Consider the following 26,625-nt stretch of genomic DNA (forward strand, 5'->3'; position numbering starts at 1 on the left):
AACCTTATTTGAATAATTGTGTAACCTGCCTGGTGTCCCAATATGTTATGGTCTTCTGTTGAGCCTTATTTCATGTTTTGAAGACCGTAACAGCGCCACCCAAAATAACAAGATCTTAGATAAATGCTATGGAAATATAAAGGGTGCATACTTCGCAAAGTCAAAGCCCCCTATTTCGAATTCAGACCACAACACGATACATTTAATTCCTTTGTATAAATCAATCTTCAAGTCAAGCAACCTGTACATAAGACTGTTAATGTGTGGACTGATGACTCCATCAAGACATTAAAAGGATGTTTTATGTGTACAGACTGGTCTATATTTCATGCACTGGAGCTTGATGATGCTACTGTTACCATGCAACACGTTCTCACTCCAAGCACGTAGCATATTGACGCTTTGTCCCGTCCCTTGTGCGTCGCTTGTTACTAACATGGTACCCTTGAGCGACCCATGAAACGACTGGGGCTTTCAGACTAAACTCAATGTAAACCCATGGAAGTAATCTTTGACGCTCATGGCAACTGCTCCCTCATTAGTCAACTGCTCCCCCATTAGGGTCTGGGGGGAGGTTAGGTTTAGGCGTTGGGGGTGGGAGAGGTTAGGTTTAGGTTTAGGGTCTGGGGGAGTTTAGGTTTAGGCATGAGGGGTGGGAGAGGTTAGGTTTAGGGTTAGGGTCTGGGGGGAGGTTAGGTTTAGGCGTGGGGGGTGGGAGAGGTTAGGGTTAGGGTCTGGGAGAGGTTAGCTCCTCCCCAAGCCTTTAGAAATAAAGATAGGGCAGGACTGGCAGTTGTTCAAAAATAACAAACATCTCCTTGCCAACGCAAGAGAACAACACCGGCAAACAATTGAACAGAGCTTTCAATTTTGGGACACAATGACGATTGCATGATTATATTAGTTTGTCCAACTATTTATTTTGCTCCCTTAAAATGTAATTTTGGTCCCTTAAAATGTATTGTAATTCCTAACACCATTCACCTGATTTGGATGTAAATACCCCAGAATTAAAGCTGCAAGTCTGAGTGTGTGTGTGTGTGCGTGTGCGCGCGTGCGTGCGTGCGTGCGTGTGTGTGTGTGTATATATATATATATATATATATGCATATATATATGCATATGCATATGCATATCTGTGTGTGTGTGTGTGTGTGTGTGTGTGTGTGTATATACAGTATGTATATATATATATATATATATATATATATATATATATATATATATATATATATACATACATATACATACATATATACACACCATTTTAGTATACAGGAATACCCATTGATTTGATATCAATATTCAGACAATCAAACCCCAAAAACATTGGAATTGGGTCAAGCTTTTAACTACATACATAGAATACTATGTCCATGTAAACAGACTTGTTGCTGTTATTTGTCTGTAGAGTCTGATGGAGAAGGCAAACGGAGAACAGGGAGAATAGTCACCATCTTCATTGTCATCTTCATGTTGCTGCTCGTCATAACGCCAATTGCCAAATGCATACGCAGAACAGGTAGGAGCCATCAGATACTATATTTATTTACAATTAATTAGTCTAATAGACTACTTGCACAACTCCACTACTTCCTGAAATGAGTAGGGCATCTTGGTTTCCTGTCCTACACTATAGACCAAATCACCGTGACGTCACCATGTAAACAAATTTACTTCCGGGTACCACTTGGGAAAGGCGGCAGGTTTAAATGTGCGTGTTGTCATATAAATGCTGTCAAACCCTCTCGTTGTTTTCGGCCGACTACTTTCAATTTAAATGGTTAAACGGTTGGTAAACATGCTTGTCCGACGTATCTAGCCTTTCTTCTGTGTTTGTTTTATGTAGTGTTAGCTAGCTAATAAAGTTTGTTTGTCTGTCAAACTCGCTGTTTTTTTACGTTACAGACAGAGTAACCTCGCGTCACCAGGCTCTTCTCGGCGAGAAAGAGCCTGGTACAGACAGAGCTACTGACGCCAGGTCAATTTAATTTAGCTTCAAGTCTACTCTAGTCTGGTCCAACAGGTAAATTAGCTAGTCTGGTCTCCACTAACGTTAGTGAAAGTGTTGTTATGAATGATATTAAACAACAACACAACACGGACGAACCATTTTTGTCTTCTTTGTCTGTTTTTGTCTTCAACATGTCAGTTTGTGCCGTCCACCGCCATTATAATGTGTGGACCTCAGGGGTACCCGGAAGTAAATGTAAACATCCCGCTGATTTGGTCTATTGGATGAACTGATTAATGTCAGGTGTGCCTGACTGCTGCAGTCATAACAACAGTGATCAGGCACACCTGACATTAATCAGTTCATCCAATAGTGTAGGACAGGAAACCAAGATGCCCTACTCATTTCAGGAAGTAGTGGAGTTGTGCAAGTAGTCTATTGATGTTATTAATATGATTATGTCATCAAACTTATTTGTGTCTAGTTTATTTAGGGTTAGAGTTAGTTGCCTTACGGCACCATGATAGAGCTCAACAGTCACGTGACTGTTCTGTGACGTCACGGTTCTGGAAGAGAATTTCCCCATTCATATTCTGCATTGAGATTTTGATTATTAGCCGTATTCTCATAACCACCCAAGGTAGACTTACCACGGGCAAGCTATAGAAGCCACAAATCTGTATAGCATCCTTGTTTATTTTAAAACATGTTTTATTAGATTTCATGGAGATGTACTACACTACCCACAACTCTACAATGTAATATCAATGTCTTTGATGGGTGGAGCTCGCTGTATGGTCATCTGTGATTGGTGGCCTGCACTAATTTCTCTCTCTGGCTGTTATCTCTCTGGCTAGGGTACTACGAATGTAGGCCACAGCTTGCTGAATAAAAGGGCTAAAACCGCCACTGAATGCCTTAAGTATATTATAACCTGTTCAAGTTATGCACTTTAGACACCGGCACCCATTTTGAAATGTGTCCATCTACGATAACATGAGCCATTGAGCTAATAGTCTAATAGAGTACCGTAGGGATGATTAAAAATATATATAATTACGCTTAACCAGAAATCACCACCAAGGCTATGGAATTTTAGAATGGGGATTTCAGTTAAATGCATGAAATAAGGTCTGTGGTTAACAAACGTTTATGGGAGTGGTAATTTGTGTTCAGCAGGATAATCTTCACAAACGAGGACCTACTGTATGACTTTATAAATGTTTTCTGAAAATCGTTTTTAAAGGGGCCATATTATGCATTTCTTAATTTTGTATCATATATATGTTGTTACAATCTTGGATGGTCATATTAAACATGGGCTAAGCTTCAAATAAATAGGTGAAGGTGTTTTAATGTTACCCCCATGAACCTCCCCTCCCCCCCATGAAGTCTCGTAGACGAGAGGACATGGATTTGTGCCGATTTGTGCGAGAGCCATAGTTCTAGTGACGTAAGGTAGGACTTGTTACCATGGTGATGACAAGCCTAGCCCGGGCCGGCAGTGCGCGTGCGCCATAGCCTTCATTCGTCCTCCCTGCCCCTCCCTTCCCTGTTCTGACTGCTCCAGTACACTGCCGACTTGTCAACCTAACCCCGCGTCACCAGGCTCTCTCCAACATGGCTGTGACTCCACTTCTGTATGTGCGTCACTACACCCTCCCTCCTCCTGTGGAAGCTCCGGGGGAAAATGGCGGCGATTGAGTGCCAGGCAGTCTGAATGAAATTGAATGTAACGTTCCCAATTCTATGTATTAAATTCTAAAAAACTACCGTCAACATTTGGGAAGGCTAAGCCACATAACTAGGTCGTTATAATCGCATTTCATGCTTCGAAGGCGACTTGACGATCATGAAGACCGAGAGGACTCAATCACAGCAGGTCTCCGCTGATAGACTACCACGGAGATCTCTGTTACATGCGCAGGCAGTTACGCCTCCTCCTCCTGACCGCCTGGAGTATTTCCCGGAGGGTGGGGGTTCTTAATGGGACAGGACCTAAAACAGAGCGTTTCAGACAGAGGGTGAACTGAAGGGGGCAGTGAGAGCCAGTACAAGATAAACAATGAGTTTTTTTTTAACTATGAATGATGCAATAAGTTACTCTACTGGAGGCCAACAATAAAATAATAATACATTATATTAGCAAAATATGGGCCCTTTAAAAACACATTTATGCTTCAAAAGTCATAAAAGCGGTCCATGTTTGTGAAGATTATCCTGCATGCATATCTGCTACATAAGACCTAGGGGAACAGCCCAGGACCAGTCTAGCTGCCTTGTTTTGTGCAACCTGTAAGTTTCTAAGTAGACCACCAGAAGCAGATGCCCACACAGCCGAGCAATAATCCAGAAGACATAAAACCAATGAACAAACAAGTTGATGAAACAATGCTGATGTTAGAAACAGTGCACATTTCCGTGTAATGGCGACTGCTCTGCCCATCTTGGCAACTATTTTATTGATGTGATCGGACCAAGACAATGTTCAGTCAAGCCAAAGCCCTAGAAGCTTCACTGATTTTACTTGTATAGTTTGACCCTCTATCTTTAAATTCAAATTAGGATTGTGTGTATATTGTGTCTATATTAGAACTGAATATTCTGCACACTGTTTTTGATCATAAGTGATTGTAACAGCTATAACATAATAATATAATATAATATAATATAATACCTTATACCTTACACCCAGTCAGGACCTGCTTGTCCACCCTCCAGTAATGAGCTGAATAGAGTCCTTGGAGTTGGGAATGTGTCAATTATCAGGGAAATGTTTGTATTACTCTTTACTCACCTCTCATTGATTTAATCATTTGTTCATTCAGAAACTCTTGCTGCGTGTCAACGTCAACACAAATCCAATCTGATGAAGAAGGTTAAGTTTGTGTTTGAGGGGCTTCCTGAAGCAGTAAACCCAACACGTCTGGATCAGTTCTACACAGTGCTTTACCTCACAGTGGGATGGAGTGGAGAGGTCAATGGTCAACATGAGGTCAGACAGATTGAAGCATCATCCAGAAAACAGAGATCAGAAACAACAATCGGATGTGAAGACATCTTTAAACCCATACCTGGAAGAGAAAAAACAACCCAAACATTGATGACAATGGGAGTGGCTGGCATTGGGAAAACAGTCTTAACACAGAAGTTCATTCTGGACTGGGCTGAAAACAAAGTCAACCAGGATATACAGTTCATATTTCCATTACCTTTCCGAGAGCTGAATCTGCTGGAAGGGAATAAGTTGAGCTTGGTGGAACTTATCCATCGCTTCTTTCCTGAGATCAAAGAAGCAGGAATCTGCAGGTTTGACAAGTTCCAGTTTGTGTTAATTTTTGATGGTCTGGATGAGTGTCGACTTCCTCTAAACTTCCAGAACAACGAGATCCTGACTGATGTTACAGAGACGACCTCAGTGGACGTGCTGCTCACAAACCTCATCAAGGGGAATCTGCTTCCCGCTGCTTGCCGTTGGATAACAACACGACCTGCAGCAGCCAATCACATCCCTACTGACTGTGTTGACGTGGTGACAGAGGTGAGAGGCTTCACTGACAATCAAAAGGAGGACTACTTCAGTAAGAAATTCAGTAATAGGGAGAAATTCACAGAGGAGCAGGCCAGCAGCATCATCTCCCACATCAAGGCTTCACGAAGTCTCTACATCATGTGTTACATCCCAGTCTTCTGCTGGATCACTGCTTCAGTTCTGGAGTATCTGTTGATAACCAGTGAGAGAGGAAAGATGCCAAAGACCCTGACTGAGATGTACATCCACTTCCTGGTGGTTCAGACTAAACGGAGGAACATCAAGATACATGAGAAGGAGCCCAAGGAGATGATGCTCTCTCTGGCAAAACTGGCTTTTGAACAACTGAATCAAAACAACCTGCTCTTCTATGAAGCAGACCTGACAGGGTGTGGCATTGATATGAAGGCAGCCACATTGTATTCAGGAGTGTTCACACAGATCTTTAAAGAGGAGTGTGGGCTGTACCAGAACAAGGTCTTCTGCTTTGTCCATCTGAGCCTTCAGGAGTTTCTGGCTGCTGTCTACATGTTCCACTGTCACACAAACACGGAAGTGCAGGTACTGGACACATTCTTTGGGAAAGGTTTGGGTAGATCTGAAGAGAGTGAACAATCCCTGCATGTCTTCCTGAAGGCAGCCATGGACAAATCCCTGGAGAGTGAAAATGGCCACCTGGACCTCTTTGTCCGCTTCCTTCATGGCCTCTCACTGCAGTCCAGCCAGAGACTCTTACGAGGCCTGCTGGGTCAGACAGAGAGCAGATCAGAAAGCATTGAGAGAGCCATCAACCACCTGAAGGAGATGGCCATGTCCAATACCTCTCATGACCGAAGCATCAACATCTTCCACTGTTTGGTGGAGATGAACGACAAGTCAGTGCATAAGCAGATCCTACAGTTCCTGAAGTCAGAGAACAGTTCAATGCGTAAACTCTCTGAGATCCACTGCTCAGCTCTAGGCTTCATGCTAGAGATGTCAGATGTGGTTCTGGATGTGTTGGACCTGGAGGCCTACAACATATCACAGGCGGGACGACAGAGGCTGATCCCAGCTGTGAGAAACTGCAAGAAGGCTCGGTTAGTCCTGATATGAATAACAACAGTATAGAACAGTGTTGAGTGACCTTTATACTAGGGTTATTTCTAACTTTGATACCGATACCAGGCAAAATATTATATTCAATATGGGGGGGGGTGACAAAATAAACATTGGACAGACAGATGCATGCTTGTCCATAATCTAAACCAGATGAAACAGATTACCCCTGCTCTAGTCATCAGCCTATCACAACACAGCAGATTACCCCTGCTCTAGTCATCAGCCTATCACAACACAGCAGATTACCCCTGCTCTAGTCATCAGCCTATCACAACACAGCAGATTACCCCTGCACTAGTCATCAGCCTATCACAACTCTTTTAGCTTGTTGAAGTGCGATAGGGAGGGGAAAATCTGTAGTATGTTAAATTTTTCATTAAGAGAAAGCACTGCTGTATACAGTTGCAAAAGAGTATTGTATGTTTCAAATGTATAGAGGTTCAGAATACATGCTACAGCATGCGCTGGGACGCGTCATCAGTGATGTTGACTGGGGTCGTGGGGTGTTTCGGGTCTGACAACATCATACACCCTCGCCCAGTAGACCCAGCCGAGGCCGATTATGCAACACGTTCTCACTCCGAGCACGTAGCATATTGACGCTTTGTCCCGTCCCTTGTGCGTCACTTGTTACTAACATGGTACCCTTGAGCGACCCATGAAACGACTTGGGCTTTCTGACTAAACTCAATGTAGACCCATGGAAGTCATCTTTGACGCTTATGGCAACTGCTCCCCCATTAGCCTAACTGCTCCCCCATTAGTCAACTGCTCCCTTAAGGTCTGGAGGGAGGTTAGGTTTAGGCGTGGGGGGTGGGAGAAGTTAGGTTTAGGGTTAGGGTCTGGGGGAGGTTAGGTTTAGGCATGGGGGGTGGGAGAGGTTAGGGTTAGGGTCTGGGGGAGGTTAGGTTTAGGCATGGGGGGTGGGAGAGGTTAGGTTTAGGGTTAGGGTATGGGAGAGGTTAGGTCCTCCAGACCCTAATGGGGGAACAGTTGACTAATGGGGGAGCAGTTAGGCTAATAGGGGAGCAGTTGCCATAAGCGTCAAAGATGACTTCCATGGGTTTCCATTGAGTTTAGTCTGAAAGCCCAAGTCGTTTAATGTGTCGCTCAAGGGTACCATGTTAGTAACAAGCGACGCACAAGGGACGGGACAAAGCGTCAATATGCTACGCGCTCAGAGTGAGAACGGGTTGGATTATGACCCCGACCCGCATCCCAGAAGCAGCCGCTCACGGATCAGCCTTCCTACTCTGTCTGCAACGTTGCCCGCGGAAGAGTTGATCACGCCCAATCCGCTGCAATAGAGTTTAGTGCTACACCGCAGTATTGAGAGACCTTCGGTGCATGGAGGTCTAAGGCCCTGTGTGGGTGACTCCACACTGAGGATACTATTGACAACCTTACTTTATACCTGACACCATCAGAATTATAGTAAAGATCTATAGTTCCTCAATCATACGAAATACACAGCAGTGGTACAGCAGTGTTGGGTGTAATATAATGTGTCACTGTAATCACATTACTTTTTACTGTAATAGAGTAAAGTCATTACTGTCCCAGGTTCAGTTTCACATTCCAGTTACCGATCTAACAGATAGTTTGTTTGTTGAGTTTCATTCTTTAGTCTCTCGGTCAACTCTTTATTGGTGTAATATCTATGAAAGATCCCCATTGTCTTCTCCTGCCTTCAGCTCATGTCAGAAATATCAGAATACTAAACCATAAAAATAACTAAACCCAAACAAAATCTGTGTCTAAAAGGTGTCAGGCGGTTGTTTCAATTATTGTAGTTATCATTAGTAGTAGTAGTAGTTGTAGTAGTAGTAGTAGTATGCTGTATAAGTTTGCTTGGTAGTCTCAGTTTCTAACTTTGAACTCTCAGAGATTTCAGCTCTGAAGTCCTGTTCTCAGCTCTGAATTCCAACTCCTCCTTTATTCTTTATTCAGATTAAGGGACTGCAACTTGTCAGAGACTGACTGTAAAATCCTGGCCTCAGCCCTGAAGTCCAACCCCTCCCATCTGACAGAGCTGGACCTGAGTCACAGCAACATGAATCTGTATTCAGAATGGAATCTGCATTTGGGAGTGAAGGTGCTGTCTGAGGGACTGGAGAGTCCACACTGCAGACTGGAGACTCTCAGGTCAGACACTATCTATCTATCTATCTATCTATCTATCTATCTATCTATCTATCTATCTATCTATCTATCTATCTATCTATCTCTATATAAATTGGGCAATGTGGGCAATGTTGGTTCTCTGTTCTCTGTTTCAAGATTCAATATTTATTGCCATGTCAACAAGTTGATTGGGATTTGTCTTAGTGAGCTCACATACAAAGACAAGCACATACAGTCACATAATGCATTCACATAATAAGAAACAACAAAGAGTATGATTTGACAATACTGCATCGTAATACATTACTGCAACGCTGTAAACACCAGGTGGGAGCAGCAACACTATATAATGTTTAAAGTGCAATGTAGGCCCTCTGGAAAGTGCTACAAGTGCATTATCTGAATTGTACAGTTAGTGTGTAAGATGTCTAGAAGGTGGACAGCTTCAGGGTATGTGCTGTTCTGAAACCTGGATGTTTTGGTCTTAACACTTCTGAATCTTGTCTGAGAGGGCAGGAGGTTAAAGAGGTTTTTTGCTGGGTGGGACGGGTCCCTTCAAATTTTCAGGGCCTTCTTTTTAAGCCGAGCCTTGTATATTTCTGCTAGGGGTGGGAGATTGCATCTGATGATTTTGGATGCACTGTGCACCACTCTATCCAACTGTCTCCTGTCCTCAGCTGACAGGTTTCCAAACCAAACCGTTATAGCATACATGTGGATGCTCTCCACTGCTGCTCTATAGAACTGCACCATGTCATTCACAGAAATACCATACTTCCTAAATTTTTGCACCACTCATTATGCACGTGCCACGCAAGGACATCAAATTCTGCTGCTAAAATTGGGTAACCAGCAGATTATTCTCAACTATAATACACTGAGGAACTTTTATCACATCGCAAGGAGGGGTTATGGTAAAGTAATTGAGAAATCTTGTACATTGTAGCCTACTTGCAATAGGCTATTCACCTTCACCTGCTATCCCATAACCCGGAGGGTCGTTGGCACCACAGCCGATCTGTCACAAGCTCTTTCCATCTCTGTCCTCGGCACGAGTCGGCGGCTCAATGTTTCACCAAGTTTTAGGGCGTATTCACACCTGTGGGTCGTTTGCTTTGTTCCGATTCAGGGGCTTAATGATACAATTGTTGCAGATGTCCCCTTGGTTCGTTTGTGTTCACACGGCAATGTTTAACAGTGGCTCAAAGCGGTCCAGAGTTGTAAATAAATCCCATGTGCGACCAAACTATTCTCTCATTGGTCAGGAATTTTACCGGAAAGAGGGAAATTTGAACGTTCCAGTTCCTCCCTCTTCTTCTTTCACCCGGAAAAAAAGCAAACCGCAAACATGGAGCGTCAGCAGCGTATCTGGCTAATTTGTTTGATTGCGTTTCTGTGGTTAATGCACCAGTGTTCGATAAACAAGCAAAATATCCAGTTCCAACGAGAATCTAGAATGCGACTAGAAAACAATGTCCTGATGCATCTAATGAGAAGACGTGCCGCCTCAAGGAATCGCCGACGAAGATGGGTTCTAATTCGGATGGGTGCATATCACCACATACCCGCACGACACCACTTCAGACCGGGCATCAGGTAACGTTCATTAACGTTAGCTTTGGCTATATCTAGGCGTGTTCATCACCATGCCTTCTTCCGATCTTCATCCGATAATTCCATAAAGTTATCTAGTTAAGCTATGCATGGCCTGTCTATCTGTGTCTTGTCATCATGTTAAGTTTACATCATACAGCCTTTTTAAGTATCCTGAATTGCATTGGCCTGCGTATAAAATGTACATTATGCATTCACTTGTAACCCCTTTGTCAAATTGTTTGTAACACTAGGCTATTTGAAAATAGTAGCCTTATTAAAGTTGCTTGCCTGTAAAGTTGATGCTGTTTTAAGGTTATATACACACATAGCCTATACACACACATACAGATAGAGAGAGAGAGAGAGAGAGAGAGAGAGTTTACAACCAGCCAATTGTGTTATTCCTTATTTTGTAACAGGGATATTACATGTATTTTGCTAGCATTGATTGATTGATTGACTTTATTTGGTGAATGTCAACATTGATACAGGGAATACAAAACAATCACCGAGGATAAAAACACAGGGAGAACAGACCGGGGTTCGAACCCGAGACCTTCTTGCTCTGAGGCACTGAGCTGTTACCATAATACAGTGCACTCCTCTTATAGTGATCACCTTGGGACAAATCAAACTGATCACTATAAGCGAAGCGGATGATATAACCGATTGTTTTCTTTTTCTTTATTTCTCAAGCAGATTACCATTGAATTGACATTTGTATATGTATTAAATTAATACAGTAGATATAAAGTAAAGGAATGTTGTTGCCTTTAAAAATCCATACAGTAAGTTAGGCCTCCGCAGCTGTTTTAAACACAGCAGTCTCACATAGACAGAGACACCGCGATCTCGCCACAGACAGAGATTCCGCTATCTCTCCATATACATGCACAGAGTAGGGTTTAATATTTTTCCCGAAAATGAGGCATAGCGGGAAACGGGAAATTAAGAAAGATTTCCCGGAATCCCGGGAAATCGCCCTTTTTTAAATTATTTTTATTTTTATTTTTTTTATAAATCTATGGGTTGCTAATTTGATGCTGTAGTGTCTTATTTGCTGATACCAATAATTATTCTCATTCTTATTATAGGATTAAAGAAAAATAATGAATTTATGTTAACTCATTCTCTGCCAAAGACGTACCCGGACATACTTTTAACAATGGCGTTCTGTGCCAAAGACGTACTCGGACGTACTTTCATGTTTTGGCTGTTTACATTACATCAGACACTTTCCCAGCCTGTGACATTGTTTCAAGTCAAACTGATAAAAGGAACCCGCTAGTTTAGTATTTATGGGTGGAGCCTGTGGTCGAAACAGAGTCCGATCCAGAGTTCTCGGCTGGCGACGATGGCGAGGAAGACGCCAGCGTTTTTGTTATTGCTCGACGGAGCGCCATGGCGACGAAGGCTCCCCTTCACAGCGTTTCCTCTTGCCAGCTCTCCCTCTCAAGGGATAGTTCTGTCACACTCAAGGGAGGGGGAATCACATGGATACGTCAAACCGCGTCACACACCCGTCCCCACCAACCAAGGCGAAACAAGGCGAAACATGTGTCACATAAACATTTCAAAGTTTACAGCACTAACGTAGCTATTGTGTGATCTTCTGTGCTAACGTTAGTTATGAGAGGTAACGTGACAGCAGGTAACGTTACAGCACTCGTTATTCCTGTGTGTGTGTGTGTGTGTGTGTGTGTGTGTGTGTGTGTGTGTGTGTGAGAGTGTGTGAGTGTGAGTGTGAGTGTGAGTGTGAGTGTGAGTGTGAGTGAGTGAGAGAGAGAGAGAGAGAGAGAGAGAGTGACCACATGGGTTCGTTCCATTTGTTTATGCTTTTATCAAGCTAAGCTAAAAAGCCACATGGCAACTGTAAAATACATTATCTTATTTTTTATTTTTTATTTATTTATTTGGGAAAACAAATACTGTATATGTCTGATGTGTCACTGAGGCAAAAAATAAAAGGCTCAAAAGAGAGTTCTGCTTGAAACGGTGTCCTTCACTAAAAACCTCTTTATCTCATATTTCTGTCCAAAGGAGGGCATTTTTAGTGAAAACAAGCTAACTTCCACTGCTTGTAACTAAACAAGGAAACATGGGAGAGTTTCAGTTTTTTACAAGGGGTAAGAAGAGAGTCTCTGCTTTATTGTGAGATATGTTGTGTAATTTTATTCCTAGCACAGAATATTCTGTGGGTCCTGGAAGATCAGGAAATATGCTCAAAATCCTGGGACTGGGAGCACACAGACCGAAATGACCCTGGCAGAGAATGAGTTAACAAACATTATAATTTAAGATAAAAACTTCATATGAAATGCCGTGTTCAATGCATGCCTCATGGAAATGTTATTTGACAATAATCCGTGTATCATTCGTTCATTCGTTTTTCAAAATAAAACCAAAAATAAAAAAATGAAAAAACGACTCTTTTTCTCAGTATTTGTTTCCAAAACCAAAATGAAAAAACGGATAACGACTCGTTTTTTTAATTTCCGATTTTGTACTCAAATGAAAAATGGAAAAAACGGATAATGAGCGTTTCCCGTTTGATTCAATTTTAATAAAGCAAGTTGCGTGACCCGGAAGTGACGTGAGCTTTACTAGGAGGGCCCGCAGAACAAACAGGTAACATGGCCGGACTGGAGGATCATTATGATAGTCGGGCAGCTTTTTGAGGATGGTAAAACCGTCAGACTGATAAGATACAGATAGCAAGCAGTGGAGGACTTGCACACAGAACCATAGACAAGACAAAAAGTCTTAAAAAGTCAGATCCATTTTATTGTAGGACCGGCACAAATTGGCAGCAAACGTTTCAGTCCTAGTTGGACTATCGATGTGCATTTTTTCACATCAAAAGCTCATTTTTCAGGATTTCATTCCTAACTGTAATCTAAAGTATGCTGACGTCATTCAGTAGCCTACGATCAAATTTCAACCAATCATATCACGACATAATAATAATAATAATAATGGCTTTCATTTATATAGACACTTTAAAATGTAAAACAAATCTCAAGGTGCTTTACAGTAGATAAAAGACAAGATAAAAACAGCTAAAAAAACTCAGAGCTAGTAAAACGCAGAGCGGAACAGGTGGGTCTTAAGGTTCGTTTTAAAAACAGCGAGGGATTCAGAGGCCCGAACAGTTCCTGGGAGCTGGTTCCACAGGCGTGGCCCCAGAGTGGAGAAGGCTCGGTCACCCATCGTTGCCAGCTTGGTGCGGGGGACAACAAGCAGGTTGAGGGTGTCGGATCTGAGTGACCGGGAGGGGGGCTTCGGGGGAGGAGTTCCTGAAGGTAGGTGGGACCAGTGTGGTTGACCCCCTTGTAGACCAGGAGGAGGAGTTTGAAGGTGATGCATTGGTTGATGGGGAGCCAGTGGAGTGAGTGGAGGACAGGGGTGATGTGTTCTGACTTCCGGGTTCTGGTAAGAACCCGGGCGGGCGGCACAGTTCTGAACATATTGCAGTCTCTGGATGGATTTGGTGGGGAGGCCTGCAAGCAGGGAGTTGCAGTAGTCAATGCGGGAGGAGACGAATGCGTGGACCAGTTTTTCTGCGTCGGCTTGGGGTAGGAGGGGTCTGAGCTTTGAGATGTTCCGGAGATGGTAGAATGAGGTTTGGCAGATGGATTTGATGTGGGCGTCAAATGACAGTGTTTGGTCAAGACATGACATCTGTCAATCAATCTTCATTCCGAGGAGAAAATTCTGAGCAGGAAAGATGGCTGCCTAGTCAGCCTGTGCAGAGTTTACTAGCCCATAAATGTTAATATACTTGGCCAATATGTGTAACATACAAAATAAAACAAACGGTAATGTCTTAATTTAATGTAGAATGCAAAGACATGTACTGGCTCATTAACTCTGTTACGTCCCGGTCTAGGGTACCTTGACTCACTCACTCACTGCGTCGACTCAGGTCAGGATGGCCGCCGTCGGGCACGGTGTCGGACCTTCCACACATCTTGTGCTTCCATTAGGGTCCGCACCTCCCCAGTTGTTGCAGCTCCGCAGTCCTCTTTTAGGGTGTTGGCCATGGTCTTTAGTGGTCTCCCAGGGTTCATCCTTCCATGAGTTGGTTCCCACAGAATGACTCGGCTAGCAGCCAGCTCAGGGTGTCTCGTGCAGTGTCCAGCTAGCTGTAGTTGTCTGTCTCTTATTTTTGTAGTGAGAGGTGGTAGGTCACCATAGAGATGCTTGTTCGAGATGTGCTGCGTCCAGCAGATGTTGAATGCCATTCGCAGCATCCGCGTGTAGCATCTATCCATCGATAGATTTTGATGTGGCCATGTGGTACCTTGAAGTAACATGAAATTAACCCATCTTCCTCAAGTCCCAAGAACAGCCATGAAACCAATGGATTGATGCCATGAAAAATTATGAATTTATTACAAATTATTAAATAATCAACATAGGTTTAAATGGATATTAGGTTTAACGGGAGTTCGGAATTTTGGATAACATAAAAAAAAAAAAAAAACGGTGAAAAGTGTCCTCTGCATTTAACCCATCCAGGCATGTCCTTTCCTCCGAGGGGCAGGCCAGGAGCAATGGTCGCTTTCTCGTACAGCGCCCGGGGACCAACTTCGGATGTTGTCATCACTGGTCGGATGACGATGACGATCTGATCTTCTGCATGTTTTTAGTGGGGGGGTTATATACGGAGGAACCCCCTGGGGGGAGCACAGGGAGAACATGCAAACTCCACACAGAGAGAAAGGCCCTTTCGACGAGATAACCCACCTGGGCAGTAGGCACTGAAGATATGGGGGGGAACACAACCACAGCGCCCACAGTGTCCCAGGCGAGAATCGACCTCAGGACCTTCTAACTGTGAGGCGACAGCGCTACCGACTGCGCCACCGTACCCCCCCATAAGATAAAGATATAAAGCTTCACAGCATAAGTTGGAGAGTTGGCTTCAGAGTAGGCCAGTGCCAAACTTCTACCTAAGAGGTTAAATCTTACCTATACAAAATAAAGAGAAACAAAAGACAGCCTCTTACGATCCTAACCAACAAAACAGGAGAAAAGGGGGGATTAACACAAATGGCAGCCTACTCCGACAACTCCAACATAATTACAAGAACACAAAGCAAACAAAAGAGTGTGGCCGGGGAGGAGCATTTTTTAGACATTTAGGAAATTTTTAGACATCCAATCTGTAACAGCAATTAACTCATTGAGTGCCAGCCACTTTTGGAAAACGGATGCTCCCAGTGCCAGAGTTTCAGAGCGTTTTCAGTGATTTCTCGAGGCCCACAGAATATTATGTGATATTACTATGTAAACACCGAACACGCCCAAAGAACGATGAGACTCTCTTCTATCATCAGCAAAAAAAAGTTAATTTATATAATTTTCCGTTCTTTAGTTATGAGCCGGAGAAGATAGGTTGATTTCACCAAAAAGAGACGTTTCAAACTAGAAGCTGAGATAATTAGCCTTTTGTGAAATTAAGCATTTCAAGCACATGACTGACTCTGAAGCTAATATTTTCTGACGTAGTCACACCTCAAAAATAATTTCCTTCAATAAAACAGTGAAAACAAAGGAATTTTGTTTGGCAAAATAATATTTTTTAGCTGCAACCAGCAGCGCTGGCCCCTGCGTGCGCTGCTGGTTGCAGCTTCTTGCTGGTCTTGATTTACTGCTGGTGGGCATCAGATATTCTAGCTTGTGTTTGCCAATCCTGTCCTGCTGTCTGGGTCTGTCTGGGTCAGTGTTGTATGCTGCTCTGCGTGCCCCACCCCGCTCAACTGCAAACCCCACCTCCGTGGGAGTGTCTCTGGTGGCTCTCTGCTGCGTTTGCTCTGTACTGAAAAGTGCGCTACATCCAGCTTTTTTACAGCGTTCCGCGTGTATTTGTCACCGGCTCCCATCGCTTCCAGTTGAGAATAATAACAACTCCACAACTAATCATGTGGATGGGTTATCGCAGCGGACACGGAGGGGCTCAATTGTGGCAGCAGATTGGCTGCTGCAGGCACAGCTAACGTTATGCTTCGTGAATATCGATGCATACCGATGCGATTTCCGTTTCCCCATGACTTCTCTGTTTTTTCCTCGCCTTTCTGTAATCTGGAGAGCACTGTCGCCACCTAATGGGTCCGTAAAATAGCTCAGGCTTTGATCCACGTCCCACCGTCAAAAAACGCAATTGACGACAATCGTCGTCATTGGCACTCTACGTTACTATTCGAATTGACGACGATTGTCGTCATTGGCACTCAATGAGTTAAGCAGGATTCAAGATCAGCGAGTTTAGAGCGGTCGTCTGGTATATATTGGTATATATATATATAATATCATATATATATATACACTCTGTATATATATATATATATTATATATATATATATTATTTATATATACCGTAATCATAGACGGATTATGACTTCACGGGCCCCTGGGCATGTCCCCCTCACGGGCCCCCCCTCACAGCGTAAAAAAAAAAAAAAAAAAAAAAAAATTTTGTTCCCCGATTTTTTTTAATCCAGAATGCAACTCGGGCAAGTTATCAGATATCTGCACTGATTGCAAAGGGTGGACAGCTTTTTCATGTGGTGACTTTGTGAAACAGTGTCTGAATGTGGCTGCAGATATACTGTGTAGTGTGTTCACTCCTGAGATTGCATCCCTGCAAATTGTCATGGCAAATTGTTTACAAAAGATGAACAATAAAGCTGATTTTCAAAGTACCTTGAGGATTTTTCAAGTTGTGAATTAAGTCAAATTTCTCTCTTGAATGCAGATGCAGATGTGTTTTTTTTAAATATATATAACCAATTGCAAATTATTACAATTACCAAACAGATAAAAAGTAGATTATTATATTGAAATGTTATTTTAGATTTAGAATGTTAATTTTCTATAAAACACAATACATTTTAATGTAATTCCACAACGTTTATTTTTGGCCCCCGGCCCTCCACCCAGATTGAGTTTTGGCCCTTCATGGGAAAGAATTTGGGCACCCCTGAGCTAGAGTCTCTTCGCAGGCCGCCTGCGAAGTGAGCTCAGGGGCCCATAAGCTAGAGTCTCAGCTGTGAAGTGAGCTCAGGGGGCCCATAAGCTAGAGTCTCAGCTGCGAAGTGAGCTCAGGGGCCCATAAGCTAGAGTCTCAGCTGCAAAGTGAGCTCAGGGGCCCCATCAGTTAGTCTCTTCGCAGGCCGCCTGCGGCGGCCTGCGAAGAGACTCTAGCTCATAAGCCCCCTGAGCTCTCGGGCCCCTGGGCGAGTGCCCGGTATGCCCGTTCAGTAATACAGCCCTGACCGTAATTCTTCCAATAAGCACCTGTACTCTAATTGCCGCCGGATCTTCCTTTTACCGCCCGGGTCCAAATTGATTTAGCATAATAAGCGCCCGGGCTCTTATTGGCAGAATTACGGTATAAATAATTTTTTTCTAGCCCATAAATGTTAATATACTTGGTGTAGAAACGGTCCATAATGGCCCACCGTCAGGCCTGTTCTTGGGGCAGTCGATGCCTACCAGCCGGCGCGCCAAGGACGTAATGATGATGACATCATCAACGATGACAATGATGTCATAGCATAGAGTTCACCTGTGAGGTCATCAGCGATGTCAGACATAGCACCGATGATGTCATAGTTCCCTCGAACGTTGTGACATCACCAATGACGTGATGTCATACACCGGAACGCGACCATATAAACACAGTGTTCCGTGACGCTACAACACATCCGAGAGATCTGCTTGATTCCTTCGAGATTACATACCCTAATAATGTCAACCATTAGCGAAACCAATTGCAGACCCGAGCTGAACCCCTGCTGTCTTACAACCAGCCAGGCCCTGGTGACTGACTGCCTTACACCCAAACAGGTCACCAGTGGTAATTCAACCGCGTCCCAGGACCGACCAGTCGGTCCCTATCTCCATCTCCGTGATTCTGATCGATCACAGCCCGTGAGCCTTCATACACGATCCAGCACACTTCACGAGGCAAGCCCCAAAGCTTTGCCCCCAGCGAGCACACTAGCTTCGCTACAACTTGGTCCTTCGAGCCGGATCAGAGGACTTGCGACGCTCAGAGATGGAGCAGGAGTCAGGTGAGCTCGCTCTGGTCACGGCACCTTACCGACCAGAGGAGCAACCCTTCCCCCACCAGATCGAATCTGGATACCGCAGATTATCCAGCGTTCGGAGTAGTACGAGCGAGGCAGGAGCCCCAGGGCCAGACCCCCTACACTCCGACCAGAAGATCCACCAGGGGCAGGAACTCATCCGCAGCCACCACCGACTCCCTGCTCAGGCAGACCACGAAAGGGCCGATCTCCTAGCTCGAGAAAAGGCTAAGTTCGACGCTACGATCGTTCGCCAAAGGGAGACCAACCGGGACCTCATCAAATACTTCGAGGAATCCCAGGAATCCCAACCAACCGGTAGGTCCCATCAAGCTTACCGCCAGTCAAGTCCGGACAGCGACGCCTATGAATCCTGCAGCCCCAACCGCGAGACACTCGATACCGGGCCACCCCGGTATCAAGAAGTCGGCCCCCTTTCCCGGGCAGAGCCCCGGCCAAGGAGCCACAGGAGTCATCATCATCAGGGCGTAAGCCATCAGGACGGAATATCCTCGGCCCAGGCCCTCGCCCATGACCAGGAGACCCCAGGCGGGTATGGGTCAGCCCGGTACCAAGGGGTCCGGCCCTCTTCCCGAGCAGAGCCTCGGTCGAGGAGCCCCAGTCACTCTCACTATCATAGCGCCAGCAGTTACTGCAGTCACCATAGTGCATCGCGACACTCTAGCGCCAGCTCACGGTCAACCGTACGCACCCACGCGTATTCCCCAGCCCAAGTGGCAGCTTACGAGGAATACAAGGCACGATTGGCGACCGAGAGCCTTCGCTGCCAACACGCGGAGGAGGAGGAAGCCGACGCGGAGTACGACCGGCTGAATGAGCAAACCAGAGCGGCGAGGCGGGCCCGAGAACGGGTCCAAGCAGAGGCCCAAGCAGAGGCCCAACAGGCCCAAGAGGAGGCCCTCCAAGCTAGAGAGCGGATCACCCGCCGCCTGGAGAGAAGCCGACACCTGCGGCAAGCTGAGCTGGCCCACCACGAGGCCCGGGTTCGTGCCCGGCTGCAAGTCGAGCAGGAGCACGTAGCAGCACGGCCTCGCGCCTGTCTGCTTGCCGGGGACCCGGCAGTTCCACCTGTGCCTCTCACCTCCCACGTCCAGGGTCAGGTCAGCACGGCGGCTCCAGAGCCAACGACCCAAACTACGGAACCCACTGTGCTAGTGCCAACACTCCCACCTAGGACAGAGGTTGCCGACCCTGAGCATACTATAGAGTGCAACGGGGCGGCCAAGCCAGCCACTGGGATACCCCACACTCAGGTAGGCACGGCGAGCGTTGGGACCAACAGCACAGGGCACAGCCAGCCGGACGGCGTCAATCATTCCCACAAGATAGCTGGACCAGACAGCTGGGACCCCCCCAGAGGGTGGGACAAGCCATCTCAACTACCTATTCCCAGAATTCACCTCCTGGCCCTGCCCGGGCTCATGGAGACAACTCCAGCCAAGACCTCTAGGGAGGCCAAGAAGTCCGAGCAAGTGGAGCAAGTGGACATGCCTTTGCGGACGGCGAGGCAGGAGCCCCAGATGCTTCACGGGGCGGCCGTCTCCCTCATCCTCTCGCCGGCAATTTGCCCAGAGCAGACCTATTGCACCAAGAGAGCCTTTACGGAACCGAACCTTGGTCTAGGCGAGCAACCTTACCCCATCACCGCCCTGCAGCTGGAATCCCGCCCGAGGAATTTGCCCCTCCATCAGTTCGGGAGGATCCATCTTATCCTGCTCATACAGCACCTATGGAAATGGGAACCAGGCTGGGATGATCCAGTCCTACCCGAGACACTGCTGCAGGCCTGGGAAGAGTGGGAGGACGACCCACCGCAATCACAGGTAGCTGTTGTGGTCGACACCGCGTGGGGAAGGCCTCTTCCCGCACTCACCACCAGCAGTCGGGGTTGCGGACCACCTCTTCTCAGCCCAGATCGCTGGCCAAAGACACCCCGACTCCCCACAACCGCGGATAAGAGCGAGGAGTTGAAGCCAAGTTACGCTGGCCTCAGGTCGGCTCCCCCCAAGCCGGAGGAGTGTACGACCTTCGGTGCCCTCAGTGAGGATGCCACACCGGCGCTCCACGGGGCGGCCAACGAGACACTAGGGGCAGAGGCCTCCCTCCAACGAGGGCAGACAAACTGCTTCCTCACCGACCCTACGCCGCTGAGGTTCCCCGACTGGAAACTCAAGCCACCAGAACCAGAGGCTCCTCACTACCGCAGTAGCTGGGTAGGATGGGTAGGATGGGTAGACCTCCTGAGCGGCTCCCGCGCTGACCTCACGCCGCTGAGTTTCATCAACTGGAAGCTCAAGCCATGAAGTGCTTAAACTCATCAGCTCAAACCGAGCCACTTACTGCCCCTTCGATCCTATCCCTTCCTCTCTCCTCCAAACCATCTCACCTAACATATCTCCCTTCCTCACTACCTTCATTAACTCCTCTCTGTCCTCTGGTCTTGTCCCGCCTGCTCTAAGGACTGCAAGAGTCAAGCCTCTGCTTAAGAAACCCTCCCTTGACCCTACTGCTATTCACAACTACAGACCTGTCTCTCTTCTCTCATTCCTTTCCAAAACCCTCGAACGAGCAGCGTCCGAACAACTTTCTCTCTATCTCTCCCAAAATGACCTCCTGGACCCTCTGCAGTCCGGTTTCAAGGCCTCTCACTCCACTGAGACAGCTCTTCTTGCTGTCACAGAGGCCCTTCACACTGCTAAGGCCTCATCCCTGTCTTCTGTTCTTGTCCTCCTTGACCTGTCTGCTGCCTTCGATACAGTCAACCACCAAATCCTTCTTTCCACTCTGACCTCGGCATTTCAGGCTCTGCACTCTCCTGGTTTGCTTCCTACCTCTCGAACCGCTCATACCAGGTCTCATGGAGAGGGTTCCTCTCCAGATCCTGTCCTCTTACCACCGGTGTCCCCCAGGGCTCAGTCCTGGGCCCCTTACTTTTCCTTCTCTATATCAGATCTCTTGCCTATGTGATCTCTTCTCATGGCTTTTCTTATCACTGCTATGCTGATGACACCCAGCTTTTCCTTTCCTTCCCCCCCTCTGACACTCAAATCGAGGCTCGCATCTCTGCATGCCTCAAAGACATTGGCGACTGGATGTCTGCCCACCACCTCAAGCTCAACCTTGGTAAGACTGAGCTACTCTTCTTCCCAGGAAAAGACTGCCCTCTCGCAGATCTCTCCATCTCCATTGACAACACCACTGTACTTCCCTCCCAAACAGCTAAGAACCTTGGGGTGACAACCAGCTGTCTTGCTCTGCCAACATAGCTGCTACAGCGCGCTCCTGTAGGTTCTCTCTCTACAACATCCGCAAAATCCGTCCCTTTCTCACAAGAGAAGCGACTCAACTCCTGGTCCAGTCTCTTGTCTCCTCCCGCCTGGACTACTGCAACGTGCTCCTGGCCGGCTTACCTGCCACCGACATCCGACCGCTTCAGCTCATTCAGAATGCTGCAGCCCGTCTGATATTCAACCAACCCAAATTCTCTCACGTCACTCCCCTCTTCCAGGAGCTCCACTGGCTTCCCATCTCGGCCCGCATCAAATTCAAGACACTGGTACTGGCCTACAGGGCAGTACACCAGTCAGCTCCCCGGTACCTGCAATCCATGGTCAGGTTCCAAACCTCTCAGCGCTCCCTTCGCTCCTCCACCAGTGCAGGTCGCCTCGCCCCTCCTTCGCTACGGGGGCTCAAAAGTCGCTCATCCCGATCTCGACTCTTCTCGTCCCTTGCACCTCAATGGTGGAACGAGCTTCCACCTTCGGTCAGGACAGCTGAATCACTGCCGATCTTTCGGAAAAGACTAAAGACACACCTTTTCAGGCTCCATCTGGGCCCTTCTTGATCTAACTTCGTTCTCTCTCTTTCCTTATAAAAAAAAAAAAAAAAAAAAAAAAAACTAACCTTGTACCACTAACCTAAACTTGTACCACTGTTCCTTCAGAAGTTGTAGTTGTCATAGACTGTGCTCCATAGTTGATTGCTCTATTGCTGACAAAAAATGTGTTATTGTAAGTCGCTTTGGATAAAAGCGTCTGCCAAATGACGTAATGTAATGTAACGTAATTGATGGAGAATGAAATTCCAGAGCCAAAAGGTAAACAGTGAACCACTTGAAGGAAAACCAGTTGTAATGAAATGATGGAGCCAGGAGTCAGAAGAAGTCGTCTGATATGATGTATTGAACATAGATCTTGGCCAAGAGATGCACTCTTGTATATTCACGGATGGATACACAGGCTTACATACATTGAACAGAAAGTCAAAGACACTTATAGGACACACATCAGATAACATGTCTTGACGCACATCAGATTACATGTCATGACGCACATCAGATTGTCTTGACGCACACTGGAAGGCCATTCAGTAGACTCAATCTATCTGTTATTCTGGCCCTGCAAAGAGAGCACTGTGGCAAGGTGACAGGGCACAGTGTGCGATCGAGAGGAGCTGCAAATGTATGGTACAAGTTATCTAAATATGACGTCTATCTGTGTATGTACACAGGTCATCTAACTATGAAATATGTCTGTGTCATAACTATATGTAACTAAAATGGAAATGTATATGAATATATTAATAACTAGTGATTGTCCAAATAAAGGCTAATGTGATGTAAATTTTCTCCATCAGTAATGTAAAGCCCCCAGAGGCCATTACAGCTCGCTACTGCAGTAGGATCCCACACACATCCTGGCCAACGAGGACAGTCACCAAATCTCGGCTCTTGTGATGTACGGGACTGGACAGCGGCGCGCGGACCCGTGCCTACACCCGGCTGGTGGCCAGGCGGACCACAGCCCCCCTCACTCCCAGAATAATCAACCAAGCCCTGCCTATACCAGGTGGGACTGGAGGGCCATTCCGGCCATTTCTGGAAGAATACAGATTCCCCACAGGAATCTGGGAGCGGCTGTAGAAACGGTCCATAATGGCCCACCGTCAGGCCTGTTCTTGGGGCAGTCGATGCCTACCAGCCGGCGCGCCAAGGACGTAATGATGATGACATCATCAACGATGACAATCATGTCATAGCATAGAGTTCACCTGTGAGGTCATCGGCGATGTCAGACATAGCACCGATGATGTCATAGTTCCCTCGAACGTTGTGACATCACCAATGACGTGATGTCATACACCGGAACGCGACCATATAAACACAGTGTTCCGTGACGCTACAACACATCCGAGAGAACATCTTCCTCAGGTCCCAAGAACAACCACAAAACCAATGGATTGATGCAATGAAAAATGATGAATTTATTACAAATGATTAAATAATGAACATAGGTTTAAATGGGAGGAGAATGGGAAAAGGCCCCTGAGCACACCAGCGTCTGCTCTCCACTCTCTTTTAAGGGCTGGGCCTCCCCAAAACCAGCCAATCACCCACTGGCTCCTGACGCAATTTATCAAGCACTCACATACACACCTGGAACCCACTCAGCCACTCACACAGTCAATCAGGAGGGAAAAGCAACCAATAACAAATATAGTGATAAATAACCCTAAATACGACTACAGTCGTAACAACTCTCATTCCAGAAGTAATGTTATTTACCGTGGCTCTTACCCCAGCCCCTCAGACATTTCAAGGTGGGCAGCAGCACTCTAAGTCTAGGCTTTGAAACAGCAGTACGATGGAGGCAGCCAGTTGCCTGCAGAGCCCACTCGTGCAGAGGCAGAACACGCTGAATCCCACTGGATTTGGGGGCAGAACATGCCATACCTGGCCAGGATTGGCCAACTCCAGTCCCCAGAACGGTCAAATCAAATCATCGACACGCTATGTCTGGCCTCTCAACACTCTTTCAGTCAGGGCAAGCTTTGTTTTCAGTCTGATACATCACCGACCCTCTCTGAGACCCGTTTCAGGTGGTTTTTAAGATATTTCATCTGTAGCTGTTTTTCCCTGGTCTCTTGATTAGCCACACTGTTCGCCAGTCTGTTTTTTTGACAAATAACGTTATTTTGGGCTCAAAGTCCTAAAAATAAGCTGTTGGTAAAAACGGGCGATAGCGTCAGACATCATGGTTGTCTAACGACTGACGTATGATATTCAGATAATAATAATTACCGTATGAGTTACAGTGAATAGCTGGTGTTAGCCTCTGGCATTAGCTAGCTGTTAGGCTGTGAGCTACCTTCGTTACATGGCAGTAATACGCCACTGAATGACCAGTTTGATATAACTGTCAAGCACTCTGAGTCACACACTTTCCATAAAGCCCACCAGCTTTGATACCTGGCTGGTTGTTGATATTTATAACAATATTATGGCCTCTGGACGAACATTTTGTGGAGATAGAGGCAGCTATACTGTTTCTGGTCTACGGCCTGGAAGGGAGACAAAGATTGTATATTGAGGGCAGGAGCGAGGCTCTTATCCTTTTTGGACAACGGCGCTCCAGCCATGATGTTCCAGTGGAACAAAGTATAAGCCTTCAGTTCTTATCAATATACGAGCTTGGGCTTGGGTTATTACAGCACATGTACATTTTCAGAGAACATCAATGGTGTTCAGGTATGAAAACCTGACTGGAGCGGGGCTTTAAGTGTTACGGCGCTAGCTAGACCCAACATCTTGTCATGTCTACCTCCAGCCTAGCAAGGGTTAAGTTGGGTTCAAGTTGCGGTTAATTTAGGATCAAGTTATGGTTAAATCAGGATTAAGTTCCCCATCCAACTCAAATTGGAATCCTCTGAACTGGGGGGTTATAGTGTTCAGGCTAAAATCAGACTAGAGTAGAATAGGACAGGGCAGACTAGGCTGTAGATTAGCTAGATTCCTTGAGCCCTATCTTCCCAAAAGCGGTAATTTAGCATTTGCACTGGTTTAACACTGTGCACAATGCAAATTGGGGGCGGGCACAAGTGCATGCCTGTTATAATTGTACTGGGCATACAGTAGGTGTGCCACATGCCAAAGCAGGCGTTTCAGTGCTAAAATGTGGGGATAGATGGCATTATCCTATCGTCAGCAGCGTGCAATTACTTTGCGCTAAGAGCTTTGAAAAGGACCTCTTATCCGCTAAAACACTCGCTGCGCTTGGAGCGCACCATAATCTCCGCGCAGCGCAGTGCAGAAACGTCATTACGCACGGACGTGCCACCCCAGGACATCAATTTCTGCTGCTAAAATTGGGTAACCAGCAGATTATTCGGTGAGGCAATCAACTATAATTCACTGAGAAACTTTTATCACATCGCAAGGAGGGGTTATGGTAAATGAATAGAGAAAACTTGTACATTGTAGCCTACTTGCAATAGGCTATTCACCTACTAATATCCCATAACCCGGAGGGTCGGCCCCACAGCCGATCTGTCACAAGCTCTCTCCATCTGTCCTCTGCACGAGTCGTTACGAGAGTTTTAATTGAGTCCACTGTAAATCCTCCAATCTTTTCTTTTGTCTCCACCGTTTACCCGCTGCAAAACATTTGTATTGTCCCACCCCAGTCAACAAAATAACCCGAATTGCATCAAAACACAGATGTTTTAATGTGATGGTGTTGTTATGAGATAGGGATAATATATACAGTCAATAGGGCTACACCTATCCAAATTACGCATGGGAAGAATTACAGTATGCCTCATGGAAACTGTAGGCCTACTGCAAAACGGCAATCTGGTTTGATTGATGCAATGCCCAGGCATTGCCAGGCCACACCTGTGAATAATTCTGGTGATTAACACTGCCCAAATCCCATTTGCGCCCTGCATAAATCATTTGGCACGCCTCTAATCTGCGCTTGCGCCCGTTGTTGTGATGAGATGCTCCCCCGCGAGTAATTGCATCCCCACCATATTTTGGGGCTGTTTTAACTTAAAAACAGGGAGGTCACGTCTACCCAAACAATTAAATCACTTTTAAACAGTTATGTTTCTGTATAAATCATTACAGTATGCTCCCGTGAGGTGGGGATGCGTTTAGCTGCTGCCGGGCGGGGATGCAAAACTCGGCATAACACCTGGACACTAGCGCAAGGCGGACTGCAATCTTCCCTGCCTTAAGGCACGCGCAAACAGGTGCGCAAGCGCAAATAGGGCATATCACCTGTACCAAGATTGGGCCCCAAGTCTTTTGATGGTGGGAGGAAACTGGAGCACACAGAGGATCCCACGTAAACACAGGGAGAACAGACCGGGGTTCGAACCCGAGACCTTCTTGCTCTGAGGCACTGAGCTGTTACCATAAT

At 46.1% G+C, this 26,625-nt stretch overlaps 1 protein-coding gene across 1 annotated transcript in view; it reads left to right on the plus strand.

The window, feature by feature from the left end:
- The window catches only part of LOC310792251 (NLR family CARD domain-containing protein 3-like), a gene marked incomplete at its 3' end in the record, with an annotated part of 117,627 nt that overhangs the window by 72,144 nt on the left and 18,858 nt on the right, over positions 1-26,625 (plus strand). Inside the window, exons 8-10 of the mRNA XM_083653976.1 lie at positions 1,412-1,522; positions 4,783-6,565; positions 8,538-8,732. Coding sequence (XP_083510102.1) covers positions 1,412-1,522; positions 4,783-6,565; positions 8,538-8,732 — 2,089 coding nt within the window. The remainder of the gene's footprint in view (positions 1-1,411; positions 1,523-4,782; positions 6,566-8,537; positions 8,733-26,625) is intronic.

This window comes from Poromitra crassiceps, assembly GCF_964638095.1.
Source record: "Poromitra crassiceps genome assembly, chromosome: 17".
NCBI lineage: Eukaryota > Metazoa > Chordata > Actinopteri > Beryciformes > Melamphaidae > Poromitra > Poromitra crassiceps.